Source organism: Diadema setosum, chromosome 22 (genome assembly GCF_964275005.1).
Source record: "Diadema setosum chromosome 22, eeDiaSeto1, whole genome shotgun sequence".
NCBI classification, from domain to species: domain Eukaryota; kingdom Metazoa; phylum Echinodermata; class Echinoidea; order Diadematoida; family Diadematidae; genus Diadema; species Diadema setosum.
The window spans coordinates 13,626,933-13,648,720 of NC_092706.1; the positions used below are offsets into that span (position 1 = coordinate 13,626,933).

At 40.5% G+C, this 21,788-nt stretch overlaps 1 protein-coding gene across 1 annotated transcript in view; it reads right to left on the reverse strand.

The window, feature by feature from the left end:
- Positions 1–21,414, reverse strand: part of LOC140245153 (uncharacterized) — a 110,979-nt gene extending 89,565 nt beyond the window's left edge. The window contains exons 1-13 of the mRNA XM_072324752.1: positions 21,177–21,414; positions 19,126–19,407; positions 15,850–15,975; positions 15,295–15,431; positions 13,092–13,245; positions 12,325–12,531; positions 10,415–10,896; positions 7,906–8,032; positions 6,695–6,925; positions 5,906–6,088; positions 3,371–3,603; positions 2,197–2,401; positions 645–961 (exon numbers count right to left, since the gene is read on the reverse strand). Of these exons, the coding sequence (XP_072180853.1) occupies positions 645–961; positions 2,197–2,401; positions 3,371–3,603; positions 5,906–6,088; positions 6,695–6,925; positions 7,906–8,032; positions 10,415–10,896; positions 12,325–12,531; positions 13,092–13,245; positions 15,295–15,431; positions 15,850–15,975; positions 19,126–19,407; positions 21,177–21,414 (2,922 nt within the window). The remainder of the gene's footprint in view (positions 1–644; positions 962–2,196; positions 2,402–3,370; positions 3,604–5,905; positions 6,089–6,694; positions 6,926–7,905; positions 8,033–10,414; positions 10,897–12,324; positions 12,532–13,091; positions 13,246–15,294; positions 15,432–15,849; positions 15,976–19,125; positions 19,408–21,176) is intronic.
- Positions 21,415–21,788: the final 374 nt, after the last annotated feature.

Genomic DNA, 21,788 nt, shown 5'->3' on the forward strand with positions numbered 1-21,788 from the left:
TATCCTTGGGGTAATAAGAGGTGACCCCTTATTAAAAAATAAAAATCATGAATTTTCAGGAGAGCAACATCCCTCCCCCCATTTTTGCTTTTTTTTTTTTTTCAAAATAACATCAATGTTGATGTCAAATAGTTTATACTAATAATTGTTAAGCTTTAACATTCATATCAGTATCTTTAGTCTGATTGTGGTTAGCCTTAAAAGGTATGGTATAATTTTGTTTGAGATTCAGATTTGAACTGTTTGTGAGATATTGTAATGTGACACCAGTTTAGGAAATATGAAAGAGCATACATTTCTAACAGGAATTTAAAGTTTGTTTAACGAAAATCAGTTTTGAAATGACTGAGATATCAAAGAACAAGGTAAAGCAAAGTGGTCCTAATAAATGTTGTGTCCATCTATTATTAGGACCTCTTTGTTTTTAGATATCTCAGCCATCTGAGAACAAATTCATATCAAATAAACTTTGAATTCCTTGCATAAAATTGCATGCTCTTTCATTTTTCACAAGAAGTTTCTCACTATCTCACAAAATGTTGGACACCTAAAGCCCCATCTCATCCAAAACTATACCACCCCTTTAAATGGAGATGACATCAGTACATCAAATGTGACTGGTGGAATTTGGCCAAAGAACCTACCTCAGCACAGAGGCTTGATGAAAGATCCACATTTACTTCCACAGGCAGAGAGACCATTGAACCTGCTGTGATGTTCGTATCAGCCCAATCTTCACCCGTCAAGGTGGTTTCGAACTGACGGACGGTGCCGGAGCCGTTGGCGAAGGCATTGGTGAAGACGTGAAGCTGCCAGAGGCCTGCTCCGAGGGCGTCCGCTCCCGTGCTGTTGGTGGTGACGTTGAAGAGAATGTCGACGACTTGGTCGGGGAAGCCCTCGATCAAGACATTTCCATTTGGTATCTGAGTGATGCTCAAACCTGCCTCTGTCACAATGACACCTACGGAGAACACCCAAATGGAACAGAAAGATCACACGTAACGTCGCTGGGGTGACAAGACCTTGTTTCTTAAATCTTGGTGAAAATCACATTTTTGGATTAATTGCCAGATAGTAAGTCAAGTGATGTCCTGTCCAAATCCTAGCTGTCTAATATCCCCAAAATGAAGCCATCATGGCATGTCAAAGGAAAGGCGATCCCATTTGTTACAGTGCTTTGGTTGCCAGGTTCTTTGCTCTCCTGAACATTTGTCATTTTTGAGACGTGAGGTCTTCTCACCTTTACAGCAAAACCTGAAGGCAGGTTGCTTCAATTGTCAAAATTGACAACAACAACAAACCAAAAACACTGTATTTAAGATATATCTTGCCCTCTCAGAAAGCAAAAACAAAGCTATTCATAGCTTTACCTGTACATTTCAACAGACATGTACACCTGGTCTTGTGTTGTTCGGGCAGTATGTGTGTGAGTGTGTGTATTTGATGGAAGGATTGTATCAATATTCAAGGAGACTTCGGCAAAGCATGGTTGGAAAATGGAACATATGTGACTCTCTGAGCAAGAATTAGGCACTTACACACAAGGCATACTCTCCTTTTAGAATGCAAATTTCACATCAATATTGTATAAATTTTAAATCAGTCAAATGACATACATGTACATGTACAACAAGGCTAGAATAGTCACTAAGTGATGAGACTGCAGAAAAAATATCAAATTACAACTGATTGACAAATTGCCTTAATACTGTATATCAATGTACATGTAAATAAGTACTGAATTGATCTGTGTTTAAGTAGTAGCAGGATTCGAATCTAAGACCTCCTAATCTTCGGACAGGCGCCCACTCCCCTAGACCACTGAGCTTCGCCCGACAGCAAGTGCTGGTTCTAATCCTTATAGCATGCTGCGGGTACTGTGTAATTATTCAAATTCATGAAATTCTTCTATCAAGACGTTTTTATTGCAACTGATTGACAAACTGCCCTACATCAATGTAAATCAGGGATACTACTAAAACGGCAATCAATTCAGTGCTTATTTACATTGATGGAGGGCAATTTGCGATGAATGAAGCGGGATCTTTTACATGCAAGGGTTGTGACTCTCTCACACATGGGACCTCCATTTTATGTCCTCTGCGAGAGACAGTATTTTGCCTCTACCAGAGGTTACGATCACTGTGATGAATTGGCCAAAAACACTCCAAAGATGGCACCTTGCACCAGTCTCACCTTTGCAGTTGAGTGAAACGCATCCAACGGTGTTGCCGACCAGCGTGAAGTCGGGATTGGCACCACTGTTCTTCAGGATTTCAAGGCAGAGGTAGCTGCTCATTTCGCAAGTCACTCCGGACATGTTGAAGGCAACGTTAATGACATCGCTCGTTGTTGCATTGGTGAAGGCAAACGGGCTGTTGGAGGCTATTGGGGTTCCAGCCTGATGGAAAGCAGTAGAACGGAGAGTAGCAGGGAAGGTTTAACTCTAACATAACTACTGCTAACTTGTGTGTATTCAGTGTCGGTGATACAATCAAACCTGTCTATAGCGGCAACCCAAGGAAGAAAAAAAGAAGTGGCTGTTGTAGACAGGTGGCTGCAACAGACAGGGTCATTAACATGGCTTTTCTCTTGTGGGGAATTGTGTGTAGTGGTTGCATTTGGCAGGTGGTCGCTATAGACAGTGGTCACTATTGACAGGTTTGACTATATTTTGCAGAATGTAGTGTCCAGTGGGTTAAAGGGAGATACAGTGTACATGTATAAGCAGTAATCTGTCTACAGACTTGTGTAACAATTACTATTGCTATGGTAGGTAGTAAATGCAACACTAACACCAATGCTACTGTACTACTGCTACTACTAACTCACATGATAGTAACAATAACAATGGTGATTGTACAAATGTACCAAAGCTGTCTTACCATAGGATAATCATTATCATAATCACTGAAATTACATTTATGATCATCATGATCACTGATATGATCAAGCTGATGCTGCTGATGATTAGAGTTATTTACTATTATTATCATTATCAACACCATTACCAATATTAGCTTCACTTGTACAAAAAGATTAATACTAACAGGAGTAAAATGTCTTCTTTGTAGATATCTATTGTAAGCGTAAAAAGATATGTGGGATTAATTTCCTATGCTTGCTCTCCCTTTTTTTTTTCACAAAGTGTTAAACATGCCACAATTTCCACAGCACAAAATATCCTGCATTTAAGAAATCTGAATAAGCCTATATAGATTCAAAAAAGAAACCAAACTAATTCAAAAACATTAGAAACTGAAAATGCACACACATACAGATAAAATAGCTCAAAAATGTTAACGTTTCTCTTATGAATGAACATGAATACATGGCTAATCTGAGAGTGCAGATTGTTTGAGGGGCGCACCTGTCTGGCAGAGAAGCGATGATCCGGGAGGAGTCTGTCCTTGGTAGACCCCATCTCGTTGGAGCTGGTGAACACCTGTAGGGACCAGAGATCAGTCCCGCTGATCGATGCGCTGTCAGCCGAAGACCTCCCTGTCAATTCTAGCTCCGTGTCGATGGCGGTGTCCGTGTTCTCTACCACGTTGAGAGAGCCACTTCCGGCCACAGCGGCATTGGTTTCGGAAATATTCACCCCTGCAGCAAGAATGAGCAATGTCAGTGTGGCAAGCAGCTTCGAAAAATGAGACGGTGTCAACGACTCGCTGAAACTAAGCTCTGCAAATATTGAAGCTAGCAAATGAGCAGGTTGTTTTACACTATGTACCTTTGCAATCACAGACTTTTGAAGATGAATATTTTTTAATGTAAACCACCACCCTTACTCATATATCAGAACGTCTTCTTCAAAGGCAGAACAATATCAAACATGTGCAATGAAAGGATGCAAGGTCACTCTGTATTTAAGCTGATTTCGATAAATCAAATAAAAAGCAAATGATGTTGTCACCTTAGGACTATTCCTTTGGTTTGGACACAGAAAATGTTCTTAATATTGTGCTTGTGGTTGCTGATTTTACATTGAAGCACTTGCAATTTTTTACCTATAAAAGATGCCATTGCTCAGTTATTGTAATATACATGTAATAATGATCTGCTGTCACAGAAAAGTTTTATTTCTAATCTCACAAAAAAAAGAGGAAATTTAGATATTTGTGATGGTAAATGTATAGGAAGACTGGTGAAGTGCTGGTATTATCATATTATCTACTTTGTATTAGTGGTTAGGATCAATATTCCTTTTCATAAAAATATCATCTGACACTTTGAATCCCTATTTTTTTTTTGATTCCATGCCTAATGTTGCTAAAACTTCTGCTACTGCATGATTTTACTGCAAACTCTCATAGAATTGAATTGCACTTCAAATCATACCAATGTAATATTTCCAGAAAATGAAACTGAATAAGACTGCATGAGCTAATCTACAAGTCAAGGAGTCTGAAATCATTTTGCAATCATGTCATGCAGACAACCTGATCAAAGTCTCCCTGGAAAAAGATGCACGAAGATTACTTCCTTTCATCCACATTACAGTCCTTCACATCCGCACGTATTTAAAATAATACACCTCGAATGATGAATCCTCAGTTCTGCTTTGTTAAAATTGGGGGCATAAATTCAACCCTTGCCTTCAGCCTCATAGCAAGCAAACTGCCCGATAGCATCAAATTGCCTCATACAATGTCACTTCATTGCCCCCCTTAGCACGTATGTGGATGTACACATATATGTGACCTGCCACAACAAAAGGATCCTAAAGTCGCTGACAGCTGAGGCGAGAAAATCATAGCTTGAAATCTGATCATCACAATCGGTCAAAACAATCAGATCTCTGTTTTTGGCATGATTTTGTAGTCTAATGTATCGTCTATCATCTGCTGAAATTTCGAAGCTAACTTATCAAAGGAAAGGCAAGAAATTAGCATTTTTCTGGGCCATAATTTTCTGACTTTCAACGTAACTGAAACGAGTCCGAAGATTTTGATTTAGCGCCGCATCTAGACTCTGCCCCTAGCAACAGGGAAGTGATCTTATTGGTCAGTGCGTGGCATCCTGGTTACTGATTGGTTGGTCATAGACCGCCGGCGCTAAGCTTGAATGAACATCGCAGAGGTTGTTAGGAGCTTACCTTCTATTGTCAAGAGGTGGAAACTGTCTTGCCTCCCCTTGATCATGATCGCGTCAGAAGGAAAGCTTTGAAGGCGGTCCGTTTCTCGAAACACTGATTTTCTAAACCACTCGACATGCGCGCTAATAAAATCATTGATATCTCCGCAACCGAGTACTTTTATGAGTCGTGTTATATACGAAATTTAAGTGGAAGAGTAATATAGTGCGAGAAGTGACCTTTGTCCAATATGATCATAATGCACACACCTATAACTGCGCCTAATGCGTGAACTGGCGAGTGCAAAAACCATCGATCACATCAAATTTCCTTTAGCTCTATTTGGAATATAATGTGGACTGCTTTATTCAGGACATTGTTAAGATTATTGTCCGTCAGGATGTCAAAGAAGAGACTTTAGTCCATCAATGCAACCGCCTATAGCAGCGCCTAATGTGTGAACTGGCTAGTGCGAACATGCAATCAAGTTAAATTCAATTGAATTCTATTTGGAATACAAAACAGATGTGGGCTGCTTTTATTCAGGGCATTGTTAAAATTATTGTCTGTCAGGATCTCAACTCCATGCTATGATCAAAAGAGCAAGCTCCCTTGGGTCTTATCATGGAGTTGAGATCCTTCGAAGCAATAATATAAACAATTGTACTAGCTGTTGATATGGTGGCACTGCTTTTATTCACATAACACTTGCTAAGCAGAACCACAATGAACGAAGAAAGCGTCCACTGGTAGAGCTCAGTATGAGTGGGATGCAGTAGCTACAAAGTGTTATCTTATGATTAACCCTTATAAATGACTAATAATTACCTCTGCAGGCGGCCACACTCACACAGTCGACGAGCACCGAATCTGGATCCAATATGAAGTCTACCGACGAAGAGGCCTGCTTGGAAAGCCTCACGCAGAGATAGAGCAGCTCCTCGCATGTAGAGTCCAGTTGTATCGTCGCCATGACTGACGTTAGCGTGGCAGACTGTCCAGACGTTAAATCTGTCACAACAAAAATGATGAGATCACACAAGGAGGTTTGTGATGAATGTAACCATGAGCAGTTGCATGATCAAGTCATCTCCGACTAAAATTTTGTTCATCAAAGCCTCAGTGGAGCACCATCACTAGTCCATCGCGGGCAAGCTTGACTACCATTCACAAGTTGATCACTCTCACAAACAAGAAATATTACGGTTAGGATGTGCATAACTTGATAATAAGTCTCCCCTCCCCCCCCCCCCAAAAAAAAAAAAAAAATCCTACTATCCTTAATGGTAGAGCAACCGTGTGAATATGCAAGGCTACACACTAAACCATTATTTCTACTGGTCTGACCAGTTGGTACCCAGTTTTTCCATTCTTTACTAGTCTCTCTGTGAAAAAGTTACTGGTCCAACAGTCTTGTCATGGACTGTCCGACCAGTGCCAGTGTGCAGCGTTAGAATACGGCTAGCATGCTTTACCAACATTCAACTTTTCAAGATCCCATACAGATTAATGTGAAAACGTGCTGCTGTATTTATGCATCTTGCTCCTGCGGTAGCCTCTATGAAGTACTTATGGACACGACCAATGAATTCAATTGTAACATAATTGAATACTTACCTTCATTAGCCCAGGCACCCATCGCAGCATTCTCTGACACCACCATAGTCGAACCATCTCCAGAGGAACTAAAATACATCGCAATATTCCACAGGTCGTCACCGATGGCACTACCCCCAGTCGACGCAGCCGTCAGAACGACGTTGACCGTGAACGAGACATCTTCCCTCTCAGTTATCTCTACCGGATCGGGGATGGTGGGAAGTAGGTTCAAGTTTGATATTTCCACGCCTGTGAATAAATTAAAACAAAAATAAGAAAATTGATAACAAGTTTAACATTGAATTCAATTGGGGCAAACTCAATACTGTATACATTGTTATTTTCGCGTACAGATATTTTTGTGAATGAGGAGGTCACAGACATTTTTGCGAGACGCTGTTTTTGCGAATTGACACAGAGACCTACATAAGCGCACCACTACCTTAGCGTATGGTGACATTTTTGCATGTTGTTAAATTCCCGGTCCAACTGAAAAATCACGAAATTTGCGAAAATTAAACCCTCGCGAAAACAGCAGCTTTTGCAGTAACTCTTAGCTGGCAAATAGAGTGGGATTGTAGAATGTAAGGTACATTGCAGTCCATGTAGTCAATCCATCTCCATGGTGACCGACATGGAGAAGTCGCCTGCCAGCTCAAAGAAGTCACTTTGCAATCAATTATTGTATCAAATCATCTATAAAGCAGGAAATCCTGCTTGATCTGGCAAAATTAGTCCCACACAGCTTAACCTGTCTCACGGACACCTGTACAATACGTACCATGCTTAAGATGTTTTTAATGACTGCTGTAATAAACAAACAATACCATGCATGCAACATACACAGGATACCTGAAATGCAGGAGGAATCTTAACCCATTGAAGACTAGTTCCAAAAATACTAGAGCAGGTGTCTCTAGGAAACAAGTGTTACAGCAAATCAGCCTGCCCTTTAATGAGTTAATGACATTACAGGCTTTGGAGCTTGAGGGCAGAGAGGTTCCTCACTCCCATCCCAAGCTGACAAACTGGAAAAAAGCGACTCTCTTTTTATTGAATTAGTGCATGCAACATAGCTCAAACTACGTGACTGGTTTCCATCTATCTCTTGGTGCATGAGCCCTACGTCATTGAAGCTGTGTTTCCCAACACCCTATCAGAAAAAGCAGTCTGCCAAGATGTGTTGTTGTTTGCTTTCCGGCTCAACATCTACTGCTATGTTCACTGACCTGTGCAAGGGTAATCAAATGATCCTTGGGTCATTCCGCTCACTGGTGCGAATGAGCTTGAAGTGGCGATATCGACGCACATGTAGGGAGCCTGGTTACACACTGTGTTGCTCATGTCAAGACGAACCTGAGGATGGGGGGCAACATTAAAGGAGAATTAACCTAAATTTACACATAAGCACTGACTAAACTGAACAATCCATTAAAAATTTATGCATTTTTAAAGTTTCTGTGCGGTCAATTGCTGGAATAGATGTCACGTGTGGAAAACAATCTAAAGACTAAAAATGTTGCTATGGCGACTGGTATGCCTCCGCCATAATGCATGGTTCTCCGAATAGGTCTATAGCACAATGTCTTGACAATGTGTGATGACAGCTTCACATAACTGGCAAAATATTAAAATGACAGGTTTGTCACAAATGGATCGAGTGTTCACTATCCTTGAACTAGGTTTATTTGGATGAATGGCTATACTGTCTAAGAGTGCAGGTATTTGGGGATTTGAGGATTTGTACCCAACTTTTGACCCTTCTATAAGTTTAAAGAAGAAGTGAAATTTAGCACTTACACTTGACCTTTAGGCAAGAAACTTTCGAGAGAATCTGTATTGGGTAATATATGCATACACTAAGTTTCAAGAAAAAATCCTGCAGGAATTTCATAGATAAGAGAAATAATGACATTTTGATGAGTTGACCTTGACCTTTCACCCCTAACCTTTGACCCATGACCCCTAAATTCCCTACATGATCACTGCCAGTCTGTACATGCATATATACTAAGTTCCATGAAGATACCTTGAAATATTTGTGAGATAATGGAGAAAAAAGTGAAATTTTAACATTTTCACTTGACCTTTGACCCTTGACTTCATGACCCAAAGCTCTCTCTGGGGAATTTTTATTTGGTAGTTCATGTGTACACCAAGTTTCAAGAAAATACCTCCAGGCATTGCATACATATAGGGGAAATAGTGAAATTTTGAGCATTTGACCATGACCTTTTGACCTTTGACCTTGAACATGTGCGCTCAAAAGTTGATAGGCACAACTTCGCCCACTCATACATATACATGCCAAGTATCATTAGGATACCTCTAACAGTTTTTTAGATACGCTGTCCACAAAATTGATTACGGACAGAAGGACGGACGGAAGGACGGACGGAAGGACAACCCGAAAACATAATGCCTCCGGCGACACTTCGTGGCGGAGGCATAAAAACATACATGCGTACAGAGAAATATACCATATACATTTTTTTTTTCTAATGAAAAGCATGTATTCCTGTTGCTTATTCCTGACATATGTTAAGGGTTTTCTGCTTTCTGGAAGATTGAAGTACAGAGCTCTTTCATAATACTAATAAAGTTTCATCATATTCTCTTTATAGTATAATGAAAGTGACAACAGCTGCAAAACTTTAACAATTCACAACTTACGAATGGATCGTCAAATTTTCACTAAATAATATGTTCTACTAACGTTGCTGCAATTACTCAATTCACATTTATATTTGGGCTTCATTTCCCTATTAACGCATATCTCTGATGCGTTGCCTCTTGAATATTTAGTACAGAAGTCACAGGCAATGTCGGGACTAGAGAAAATCAATACATTCTTTTTTTAAGTATAATGAAAATAAAATAGTCACTGAAACATCAACATTTGAGACAGCACATCATAATCTTTCTCTTCTTCATTTAAAGGGTGTGTACAGTTCTGGTCAAGGTGAGGATTTAGCTTTTAACATGTTGCGAGATATTAAGAAACCACTCTATGAGATGTCAAAGAACATGCAATTCTAAGGGGTATCAAAAGTTTATTTGATGAAAATCGGTTTTGAAATGGCCGAGATATCCAAAAACAAGGTGAAACAGAGAGATCCTAATAAAAAGCGTGGCCTGTCGCCTTTTATTATTATCACTTTTTGGGATATCTCAGCCATTTGAAAACAAATTTTCATCTAATAAACGTTGAATCCTTCTTAAAATTACATGCTCTTTATATTTCACAAGAGGTTTCTCATTATCTCACTTAGGAATGTTAAAAACATGAATCCCCACCTCAACCAGTACTGTACAGTCCCTTTAATACACAGCCCGGTTGGAAAGCGTGCCAAAACTGGTGTGCCAAAGTTAGGTCACTGATACAAAAGTATATTGTACATGTGGGTGTCACATTTCAAATCACTCTCATCCAAAGTTTGAGCGAGAAGGCAAAATGAATTCTCCTTGAAGCATTCTGATGCAGGCACACTGGAATGTTTTGGCATAGTATACAAAATTGCTGAAGTTGGTTTAATACTAGTATTCGGTTAGAAGCATAATATCCTTTATAGTAGAACACCAATGAATGTGGTCATGATTTTGAGCCTTAACCACGATATTTGCTAATTCAAGTGACCTTTTTTTTTCACCCAATATACAGTATCGAGTGGGAATTTTATATACATACTCAGTAAAATTATCAGTATTGATAATCATCATTAAGTCTGGACCACATACCTCTACATCTCTCAAGACTATGGTTTCACCAGCTGAAAGGTCAATGTTGGGGTTGGGCACGCCTGTTGTCGCGCTCAGAATACGGCTGTCACAGCTAGAAGTATTGCTCAAGAAGACGGTGACTTCCCAGAGGTTATCGCCCGATACGCTGCCACTGGTTGCCGCTGCCTGCAGCGTGACATCCACGTACACAAAGTTGACTCCAACTCTGCCCACCAGCTCTTTGACAGGGAAGCGTGGATCGATGTCCTGAGACGGGGCGATCGTGACGGAGCTCAAGATGACACCATCGCACTGGACGAGGGCGCACACCGGGCCGGGTGCGACCATGTCAAAGTCAATGCTGGGGCTGTCGTGTTTCTCCACAGCCGCGCACAAGTACAGGAGAGAGCTACAGTTGTGGGCTGAAAGGTCCAGGACAGCTGAAACCTGGCTGAAAGTGAGACTGTTCCCAGCCTCCACAGCAGCATTTGTGTCTGCCCCTGAAACATAAGGAGTACAAAAAACATTATACACCTGTATGTGTTTGATCGCACGCCTTGCATTGCAAAGATCTGTGTGACTCAAATCTAGGAAAAATATATACACTTTATTACCCGTATCAGGCATCTGAGCTGTGGTTCTATGAAATTGTATTCCCCTCGTATTACACACGGGACTGCATGCCAGCAGGGAGAAGATGGGTAAATTTCTCATATTCCCCTCCTTTGCAAATGCCTATGGGATTTGCGTTTCAAAAACGAGGGAAGTAGAGCATCTGGGCACTTGACTTCCCAGTGAGGAAAATTTGCTGGTTGATGACAGTTTCTCGCGGAATGGCAAATTCCCATAGGTTAACACGTAAAATTAAAGGACGATAACCGTTACTGTGTGAGTTGGCTGTTTCTATGTGTGCCACATACCCGAGTTTCGCGACAGAGGGTTAATTCCCAAACGTAAGTTGGCTGTGTCATGAATACAAGGTATGCCTTTGTACAGAGTAGGTGTGCCCTGTTCAGCCCACATTGCAAAAAAAAAGAGGGATCGAGACTGGGACGATGCCTTGTAAGGCGTGGGAAGAATAAAGTTTTTTGTTATCTTAAGTTTGATTTGCTTTGTTGCCAGAATGTGTGACATGTTGGTGTGCCACCATGAATTTCCCTCCCTTCTGTAACAGCTGTTATATAAGTGACGCGTCCTGAGCTGTGTATAGGGATGTAGCGGGCAGTGAGGTAGAGCTCGAGCAGGCACCCAGCGAAATATTAGAAATGGGGAAGTTGGAAAAAGTTTACATTGAAATAATTTATTTCACTGCTCAAGATGCCTGAAATTGGTAATAATAATGATATGGACTGTCTACTTTCGGGGGATACGAAATTAATTGCCCTCACTAGAACTGTATTGCCCGAGTCGGGCAATACAATTCTAGTTCAGTCAATAATTGTCGTATCCTCCTCAAGACCAGTCCATGTTATATCATTATTTGTGACTTCCTGAATGTGCATTCGGGCTGTAAGGAAAGGGTATTTACCTACATTCTCTCAATAGGCAGTGGCTGGTTTGATACTACAGTCACTGGGCACACAAAGCACTGCTTCATGGGTATCATTCCCATTTTTTTGCCACGAAGCAATTGAAATGGGTCGCACACACACCACTCACTCTATTTCTACTTTGAAGTGAAGCACCATTAATAACGCCTCTGGCATGACCCTTTGGACGGAGGCATAAAAATTGAAATCTTGATAAAAGCCAGAGATACAGTAGCTGGCAGAGTGAAGTCTACTTGGTAAGTATGAGTCGAAATCTATCCTAAAACACTACAAATGGGAGAGGACAGACTGCCGCCTATTGAGGCTGTTTGGGTCTAAAGAGACTTTTTGAGAATCAATGTCACCAGAAGACAGACAGGTTGCCCGAGATTTACTCACCCGAAAGAGCAGAATAGTTCTGGGACAGAACCACACCTCCATCCGCTGCACTGGATGCAAAAACCCTCAACTTCCACAGATTTGTACCTCTGATGCTGCCTTTGGTGCTATCGCTTTGGAATGCGACAGAGAGAGTGACTTCGTGGCTGCGAGCATACTCTGCCACACTGTTCTCAGGAGACAGCACACCACTAACAAATTCCACACCTGTCAACAAAAGACAGCATGGTTGAAGAAGGTTCATGTATTTCAGGGAAGCGCTCATAATTAGTAATCGAGGTACGTTCTTAGATACATTCACTGAAAACGAAGAAATCTAGGACCTTGACCAATTAAGGGGGAAGGTGGGGAACACATATGAAGAATATACTTTCCTTTTAAAATGACAGGCAGGTACTTACAACACTTTCCCTTTACTTTTCTACAATAATGGTGTAGGACGTAGACACTATTATTTGATCACGTTTTGATTGTCTTCTGCTGCTCTTCTTCAAGAAAAAATAATTCATTCATGTATCCTGCACTGCTAGCCTTGCAATAAGAGTTCAACTAAAACAAAACTTTTCAGCTCAACTACAGAGCATACCCATTTACAAAATTGATTGTACTGGATCATTTAAGGGATGATTTTAAAATCAATATGCCTGCAACATGAAAATAAGACATAACAAATACAACTACATACATGAAAGTACCAGTTTACGGATGTGCGTACATAGGCATACAAATATCTATGCATGTAAACTCTGTGAAAAACAGAAGCTTACCCAGACACTCCATACTGACGCAGCCATACATTGCTGACTGTGGGATGAACTGGAGACTAAAGACGGACATGCTGCTAGCATTCCGACGCGGTTGAACGCACAGGTAACGGGAGGAGGGGCAGCCGTAGTCTGAGAGGTCGAGGTCCACAGACATCTGTGAAGTTGCCAAAGTGAGTCAAAGTGTTTGTCAGAAAGTGTCTGCAGCATTTGAATTTCCCTGATGAAATCATTTGTTGGATTTAACTACTTATTCAGATCATTGCCTTTCCAAAATAATGTAATTACACTCATGAACCCTCATACAGAAATCAATCAATTACTACATGTGGATTATGATGTGTACATGTATTTGTCTTTTTATGCACAGTCTACTTTATCTTTTAAACATCATCAGCTCTTTTCATAAGGAAGATGGATGCAACTTCAGTGCACACATTTTGGACAGAGAATGCTGGCTGAACTCTTTACCTGTTGAAGACAGACTGATTTTCCTATAAATCGCATTTCCCTTTTTGTTTCTGTGACATGTCTACACAAACCTGTTTGGGTTTCTCTTTACAAGATACATGTATTCCTAATCGGGTATTAGCTTTGATGGGGGGGGGGGGGGGGCAGGAATTGTAATGTGGCAGTTGGCTTCATGAACAATACATGCCACTCACGCAGGGCCATAAGTTCACCTTCATAACCCAGCAAGTCCTTGGGTATTTTTGCTGAAGAAATTATCATCTCCTTATCATCAAATTGGCAACCCTTAATTTCTGAGCCTATCTTAACCAATTGAGGACAGGCGGATTTTGCTATAACACGTATTTCCCATAGACACATACCCGAGTATACTCAGGACTCGTCTTCAATGGGATAATACCAGTCTATACTGGAGGGAGATTAGATTCACTGAATATTCACAAACTCAGAAAGAAACTTGAAAGAAATTTGCCAATCTCAGAGAGAAAACAGCTTTTGCTCTTCAAATGCATTGTGCCAATTTGAGAATTAGCAAATGGGTGTAGTGATTACACAGCTTTTGAAAACTCTGCAACCAAAAGGAGCCATAAATAATAAACAACACAAATTTCACATGAAAGATCACATTTTATTCTACCCTACCAAACCAATTCAAAGAATAGTAAAATATTATGATGAGATGATAGGCCTACGACACCAACAACAGTAATATGTTTGGGGGGGGGGGGGGGGGACTTTCATGTGTTTTAATTGATGGCCCATGTGCATGCACTATGTGTGTGAGTGTGCTTCCCCTTCTGTAATGGGGCAAATGATACCCCTCAAATAGGACCACGAGATTTGGTCCCCACAGTTAAAGGGTTAACAACCCACGCACAAGCAAGGGTCCCCCTCCCCCAACCCTTCCCATTACTGCAACTGATACCCTGTACTTATATAAAGTCTGAACCAACTGTTATCAACCAGGAAAAAGGTGTCCACCAAGCACAGAAGGTTCATGCTGAGCTGGCTGAACTTTGAAGTTCATTTGAAATTAGCTAACTTCAAGGATAGTGGAGCACCAGGAAGTAAGTATAAAGACCAACTTGCTCAGCTTTTTCGTCAGCTCTTAGTAACTTGACCTACATGTACTTGTAGAGAATTAGCAAGCCCACTCATGTGAAACAGCTCAACAGGAAGACCATGGTGACAATAGGGATTATAAGAGCATTTGGTCATCTCCATTCAATGACTACTAGTTTCAAGATATGTGTGCATATCGGGGAGGAAAGCATCCGGCATGCACATGCTAATCGGTGAACAAAGCACATTAAAGGTTGATACAAAGATGTTGCTTGCGCTTCATGATGCAATTTCTTCTTCTTCATCTTCTTCTTTCAATAAAGTACAGGCCACCATGTAGCGTATCAGCGTACTAGTATGGTGTGAGGTGCAGGGATATACCTTTTAAAAATTTGCTGTGAGGGCATACATGTATGTACAGTGCTAGTTAAAATGTGTGCAGCTACTGAAGAACTGCTCCTGCCTTCTAGCAGAGTTGAAAATGTTGCAGCCATGCCTTCATCCGTTAAGGACGGACTGAGTTTGCTACAACACGCATTTCCCATAGACACTTGCCCGAGTATACTTGGGACTCGTCCTCAACCGGTTAAACACTATAGAAGAGGTGCACTTGATGATCTGGTCACTAATCATTGCAAATAGCTAAACTACACTAAAAGAATGCTCAACTTACCAATGGCCATGTAGACGTGGCACTGCTATTGATGCCATAGTTTGACACAGCAATCAGATCGCGCGTGGCTGGTACCTTGGTGCCATTACCTCTTTGATAGCTGTTTCCGAACACCAGTGGGTCCCACAAGTCCGTGCCTGGTATCCACAAAATGATGATATTAATATCAATGGTGTTTGGACATGAGACCAATTAAAATAACAAGAATGAATGGGTCTGGTAATAAGTCTACTACATTCAACAATATGATTACCATCATGGTGACAAACATTATTACCACAATTACATGAATTCCAACTTTGCAACACAAAATCCTTTATTTTTTTCAGACTCAGCAACTCTCCAGCTTTGAGGACATTTTCTTCAAAATCTGCTACTCTCCAACTTGGGTTTGAATTTCTCCCAATCTAGCTGTGCGTCTGGTGCTTAAGTTGTATTTTCTCCTAGTCAAAATTTAGCTTTCTCCCACTCAACTTTAGTTTTGCCATACATGTTTAACACAAGGCTAATACAGCATCAGACATCCATCAAACCTTGCAATACACAAAGACTCACCTGAGATTGAAGCATAATTTGAATCTGATTCCAGACTGACTGCCAGCTGAATTCCATTGTTCATTTCACCCTGCTTTAGGGAGAATGCTGCGGCGAGTCCAGGATTGACATACGTTATGACCACACCTGCAATGAAAAGATGCAGAAAAAGACTGGATTCATTTGACAATCACAGGACTGCACGAATATGGTACGTTTTGTGCAGTGGCATCAGTTGAACAGTGCATTCATGGAACGACAGCACCCCCAATAAGATCTGAGAACATTTTGGGAGATTACATCAACTCTGCAATCTCAGATGAACCCGAGATGAAACATTACATACCATTTGATACTTCTACAGTGATTAGTCAGGTGATGGCAATGTGAAAGTGTTATCTGTAGCTCTATACTGTTCAAGAATGTGTATACATGCATGTATGTTCATGAGGTACATACCATCTGAAATCACAATATCAATGTGTTTCTGTGCTCCAGGGAATGCACTCTATACAGGACTCCCATGAAGAAAAGATGTGATTGATGTCAAAATGAGCACAGCTCTTTGTTATTCTAATCATTACTATTGGGTTCATCTGCATTGTTTCCACCACAATGTTCAGTAGACTACAGAGCCTCAAAATGTGGAAATGACTGACACAATTCCTCAGGAAAAATCTGTTGTCGTTCCAACAGGGAAGTACACTGAGAAGTTTTGCCACATTATATAGTGACCCCAAATGGAAGTACTCTCCACGGAGCTCCAACAACTCACACAAATCACATTAGATGACACATTCAATAATTTGCCAACATCTTTATATTGATTAAAATGAATTAAAACTGTCTGCTTTACTGATATCTGCATCCCTTAAATACTTGTAGATATTGTGTTTCCATTCTATGACCGGAAGTCACACCCCAAGAAATAGAAAGAGCAAAAATTCAGTCCACAGATTATGCAAGTTTTGACTGCCTACATTTGCATGATACATTGTGCATTCCAACAGACATACATGTAAGGTAAATGAATGCTGGCATGTGCATGCTGTGAATGGTATGACAAAATGTCCAGTTCATGCTTGTTTCAACAGTCCAGAAAACCAAATTTCAACGGGCCACTGAACCCTTATTTTATCTAAACACTATTCCTCTGAATTTTAGCCTACAACGTAACTGTGCAATCCACATAATCTCGTAAAATACAACTCTGATCTGAGAATGTGCTGAGCTGTTGGGATATTTTACAAGAGCTAAGATTGCACCATAATACTATTTGTATACTGATACTCCGCAAACACACACTCACGCAGTGCATCCAACAATTTATGTGAAATTTGATGTGCAAAAAAAGAAAAAAAAATGATAACAATGGTCACTGTCTTTGACAATATTGTGCACATGTACGTCTCCAGGGAATGGTGATTAGCAGGCCACTGCCAAATGTGTGACATCTAAGAGTCAGCAATATCGCTGGACTGAAAATGGCCATAAATCTATCATGAGCCATATGAAAAAGAAATAAATAAAAAGAAATATGCCAACTTTGAAAATACACAAATGACAACAACAACAATTCAAACATATATATATATATTCTTTTTCTTTTTTTGGTCCGCTTTTTGTCTTGTATGGAGTTTTCTGACTCTTCAAGGATGATATCTTCACTTTTTACCTCGACACAGCAGAGCAATGCATGCTCTGGCTGGTGATGTCAGCGTTATTCCTCCAGTTGTGTATACATCTACACACAGCAATGTTGCGTCGTCACACGACTGCGTAAGGCTGAATGTAAATTGTGCTGTAACGGTAATGAATGAAAATGTGATTTTGTGAACGAACTTTGTAGAGGAGGGACATAAAACATGACACCATATGGTGCAATACGAAAAACATTTCATACAAAAACACAGACAAAAAATAATAAATGTTAAAAATTGAAATTTTAAAGGTAATACAGTAGGTGGGTGAATTTTTCATCATACTGGAAGTATGTCCTATCGTCAGTAAGCCTAAGTGTAGGCGACACAATTCATCTGAGTATCATTTGCATGCATTTGAACATCTAAATTAAATACCAGGTTTTGCGAAGTCGCAGGTCAAAAACTTACACAAGTCATTGATATAAGAATCAAGTAAGTTTGCTCTTACACACCTCCACTAGATACGTACGTATTGCTAAAATTTATTCACACACCATACAGATTAAAGTTGCGGGTGCAAACTTTTGCTCTGAAAGTACAATTCATCAGGCTTGATTTATTTTTGTGCCACAACTCTTGACTGTAGTGAAACATCATCCCAGTCCTCAACTATGTGAAATCGAAACCATAAGTATAATTACATAAGCATATCATAAGCAGGTTGCACTATGTTATTGTCTTTAAATTAATCACCATGATCAACTGTTGTTTCTTGTTTGGTTTGCCTTCAAAGCAAAACAACTAAAAGTCAACCATGAATAGGCACAACAGAACAAGCATTAATCTCATCAACACTCAATGCCATACATTTACTAGATAAATATGTGACCCGCTACAACAAAATGATCCTAAAGTCGGGCGAGGTCGATTATTTGAAAATTGCATGACACAATTCCCTAATCTTTCTGCTTTAAATTGATATATAGCACGTCTTATAAAAATAATCGGCTGCGGAGATATTGATGTTTAAAAGAGAGCATGTCAAGACATCTGGGAAATCACTGTTTCGAGAAAAGCGCCCTAAAAGTTCTCCTTGCGATGCAATCACAATCAAGAGACACGCAAGTCAGTATTCACCTCCGGACAATAGAAGGTAAGCCCTAGCAACCCCCGAAATGCTCATTCAAACACAGCGTCGGCGGTCTCCTCACCGACCAATCAGTGACCAGGATGTCGGGAGAGGCGGCTAGGCATAGCACAACCCGCCCGCACACACCAGTCGACTGGGCAGTGTGCGAGCTTCACGCTTCGGTTAGCAGCAAGCAGCAAACTGACCAATGAGATCACTCTGGTCGTTGTTAGGGGCGGAGCCTATGTGTGGCGCTCAATCCAAATGTTCGAACCAGTTTCTGCTTCGTTGAAACGCCAAAAACATGGCCCAGAAAAATGTTATTTTTTGGTCTTTCCTTTCATCATTTTGCATCAAAATTTTGACAGATGATAGAAGACATGTCAGACTCTAATAATATGTCAAATTCAGAAAATCGTAAGTTTTGACCAATTTTGATGCTCTAACTTCAAACTCGATTTTCACGGCTTTGACCGTGCGCGACTTTAGGACCATTTTGTTGTAGCGGGTCACATATTCACTTACGTGGATTCCCATTTGGTGGCAGAGGGAAAAGTGTGCCTGGGTCAATCATTTGTGATCCATAATCCTCTGTGTTTATTACTTCCAGGATGTTGGCGTCCATCGCATCCGTTCCGAAGGCGAGGGAAAAGTTTGCTCCCCAAGTGCCGGTACATGTGACGTCAATGCCATTCACGTCCACAAGATTTGAGGTTCCGACGATCAGACCAACAGACAGAGAATTGGAAGCTTGTTCGATGACGGGCATTCCATCAATCATTGAGATGAGGACATTGTCTATGGTGACTGCAAAACAAAAGTTATGGTGTAAAAACATATTAATTCTCCTGCAACAAAATCTTACCTTCTCTTTTCGTGGAAAGTGCAAATTACATAATCTTTCTGGCATTCCTCATATCATTTTTTTTTCTTCTCTTTTGTAATTCTCTGTAATGATTTGTAATTGTCATCACTGCACAAACTGAAAATCAGATAATATGATCAAAGGTAAGGAATTCTGTAAATTAAAATGTTGGGCAACACCAAGAACAAAAGGCTGTTTTTGAAAACAAAGTTTGTTCAATGTTATTCCACCTATTGTCCTAGAGTAACAACTAACTAGACTGGTCTAATATTATCAATAAGTGCAAAGTGGTTCAGACTCACCTATCAGTTTCAGTAAAATCCACAAAGAATTCAAAGCAAGTGATGAAACTGCAAATCACTGTGTTTGCCTCAAATACTTAAAACATCTGTTTAGATCACAATACACAGAAACCCCCTTATTTTATTGATCATAGAATATATATGACAGATTAATATTACAGGTTGTATGAATTCCTCAAAATTTGTTAGGCTGAATATACATATGACAGTGAAAGCAAAACCAATGTTTATTTTGCAAGCAGATCATCACTTGGATCTCTACCTTGGACACACACTCACCGTTTATTGCTGATTAATATTGTAGACCCTCAAGTTTATTGTTAGTTTTACTTGACCTGCAGCTTTTTATACCACGGTTGTGAATTCCAAACATCTGGCATCAACAAATAAAATGGCCTACTTTGTCTTTGAATTTCTACTTGGCTAATACAGTACAAATAGTGTTAATTAAATATTGTTAAATACACTCCACAGGTAACAGGTTAGAATTCAACAGCTTGTGCATCCTTAGCCTAGGTAGCCCGACCAGACGCTGTTAGTACGCTGTGCGAACACCTGTTGCTACGTACAGCGACTTGGCTGTGTACATAGCCAACAAGGGTACATAGAACTTACTGTAGTGTAGAGTGCCGGTTCTAGTTTCTTTAGTAATAGTAAGAGCCTATGCAGGCTCTATACAGACTGATTTATGAAAAACAAAACTAGACTTTTCAGTTTGTGTTGATTTTGCATTGAAAAAAGAAAGAATGTCTTATACTCACAAGAGTCACACTGGGAGTGGACGCTCGGAATGGCACACTGTAAAGTACAAAACAAAACAAAACAAAACAGAAGGTCATACTCATAAACTAATGATCACAAAGCAAGTGAAAGTACAATTTCAAACTGAACCCAAGAAGCCAAAGAAGTCTGCATGAATGATGAATAAACAACCCTACGTTAAGTGGGGTATGTCGTACGTCATCCATATAGGTGCTGAGCCTATGTGGAAATTTCTCTAACCTAATGTTCTCACATCAAAAAGATCTGACACAGGGCCTACACTGACAGTACATATTGTACATCTAACACACTAGCCTATAAAACTAGCATGCTTGGGAAATAGGTCCCACCAGTCACCACTGCGTGTGCGTACCAACTACGGCGGCTTGCCTGTTTACTAGTGTAGAATTTCTAATGGTCCGTGGTCTACAAATTTTAGACATTGCATACAACTTTCTCACGCCACTGTTATGGTAGGCCAGGTAGGGTCAACGTTTCGTGTACCCACGGTAGTGTTGTGCATGCTGCATGCTGTATCATCGAGCCACTGTCGGGGATCAAACAAGCGATGCGACTAACAAATGATGCGGTATCACTCTGATGCGTGTTCCCAACACCGCTTCGGGATTTGTGTGTAGTCAGAGTACCGTCAAGATCTTCAACTAGTCCACCATCGGGCATCTTATCGTTCAAAATCATGGGGTCGTTCACACGCCACATTCCAACCTTGACCTGCCAGGGCGCGCGGTGTGCGGTGGTCCGGTAGTGGCCGGTGGGTGGGTCGGGTCCGGTCTCCGCTAAAGATCGCCGAACCGTACCGTCCGTCCGGCCGTCGCGACAGCTTTGAGCTGCTCCATAATATGGCCATAGAAGTTTAGGTATCATACCGTAATGCACAGCATGGCATCAAATGGTACGTCGGATGTATACATGTAGTGGATGTATTACGTAAAAATGCAATCAGAAGTTTTGACCAATCAAAAGCATCAATACACGACGAAGTGTATTTAACGAGACTTGTGATTGGCTGAAAGTTTTGTTGAAGCGGGTTCGTCATTCTGGCCGACGAAGTGGAGGAGCTGAGAGTTTAATTTTTATTTTACAAGTAAAAAACAAACAAACAAAAAACAAAAATATATAGTGTAAAGCAGCAGTTGTATTTTCATTTCTCATCGAAGAACGAAATTGCAGCTGGTCTTACATTCTCAATGTGGCAATTGTCAATGTAACTGATATAGGCCTACATGACCATAACTATC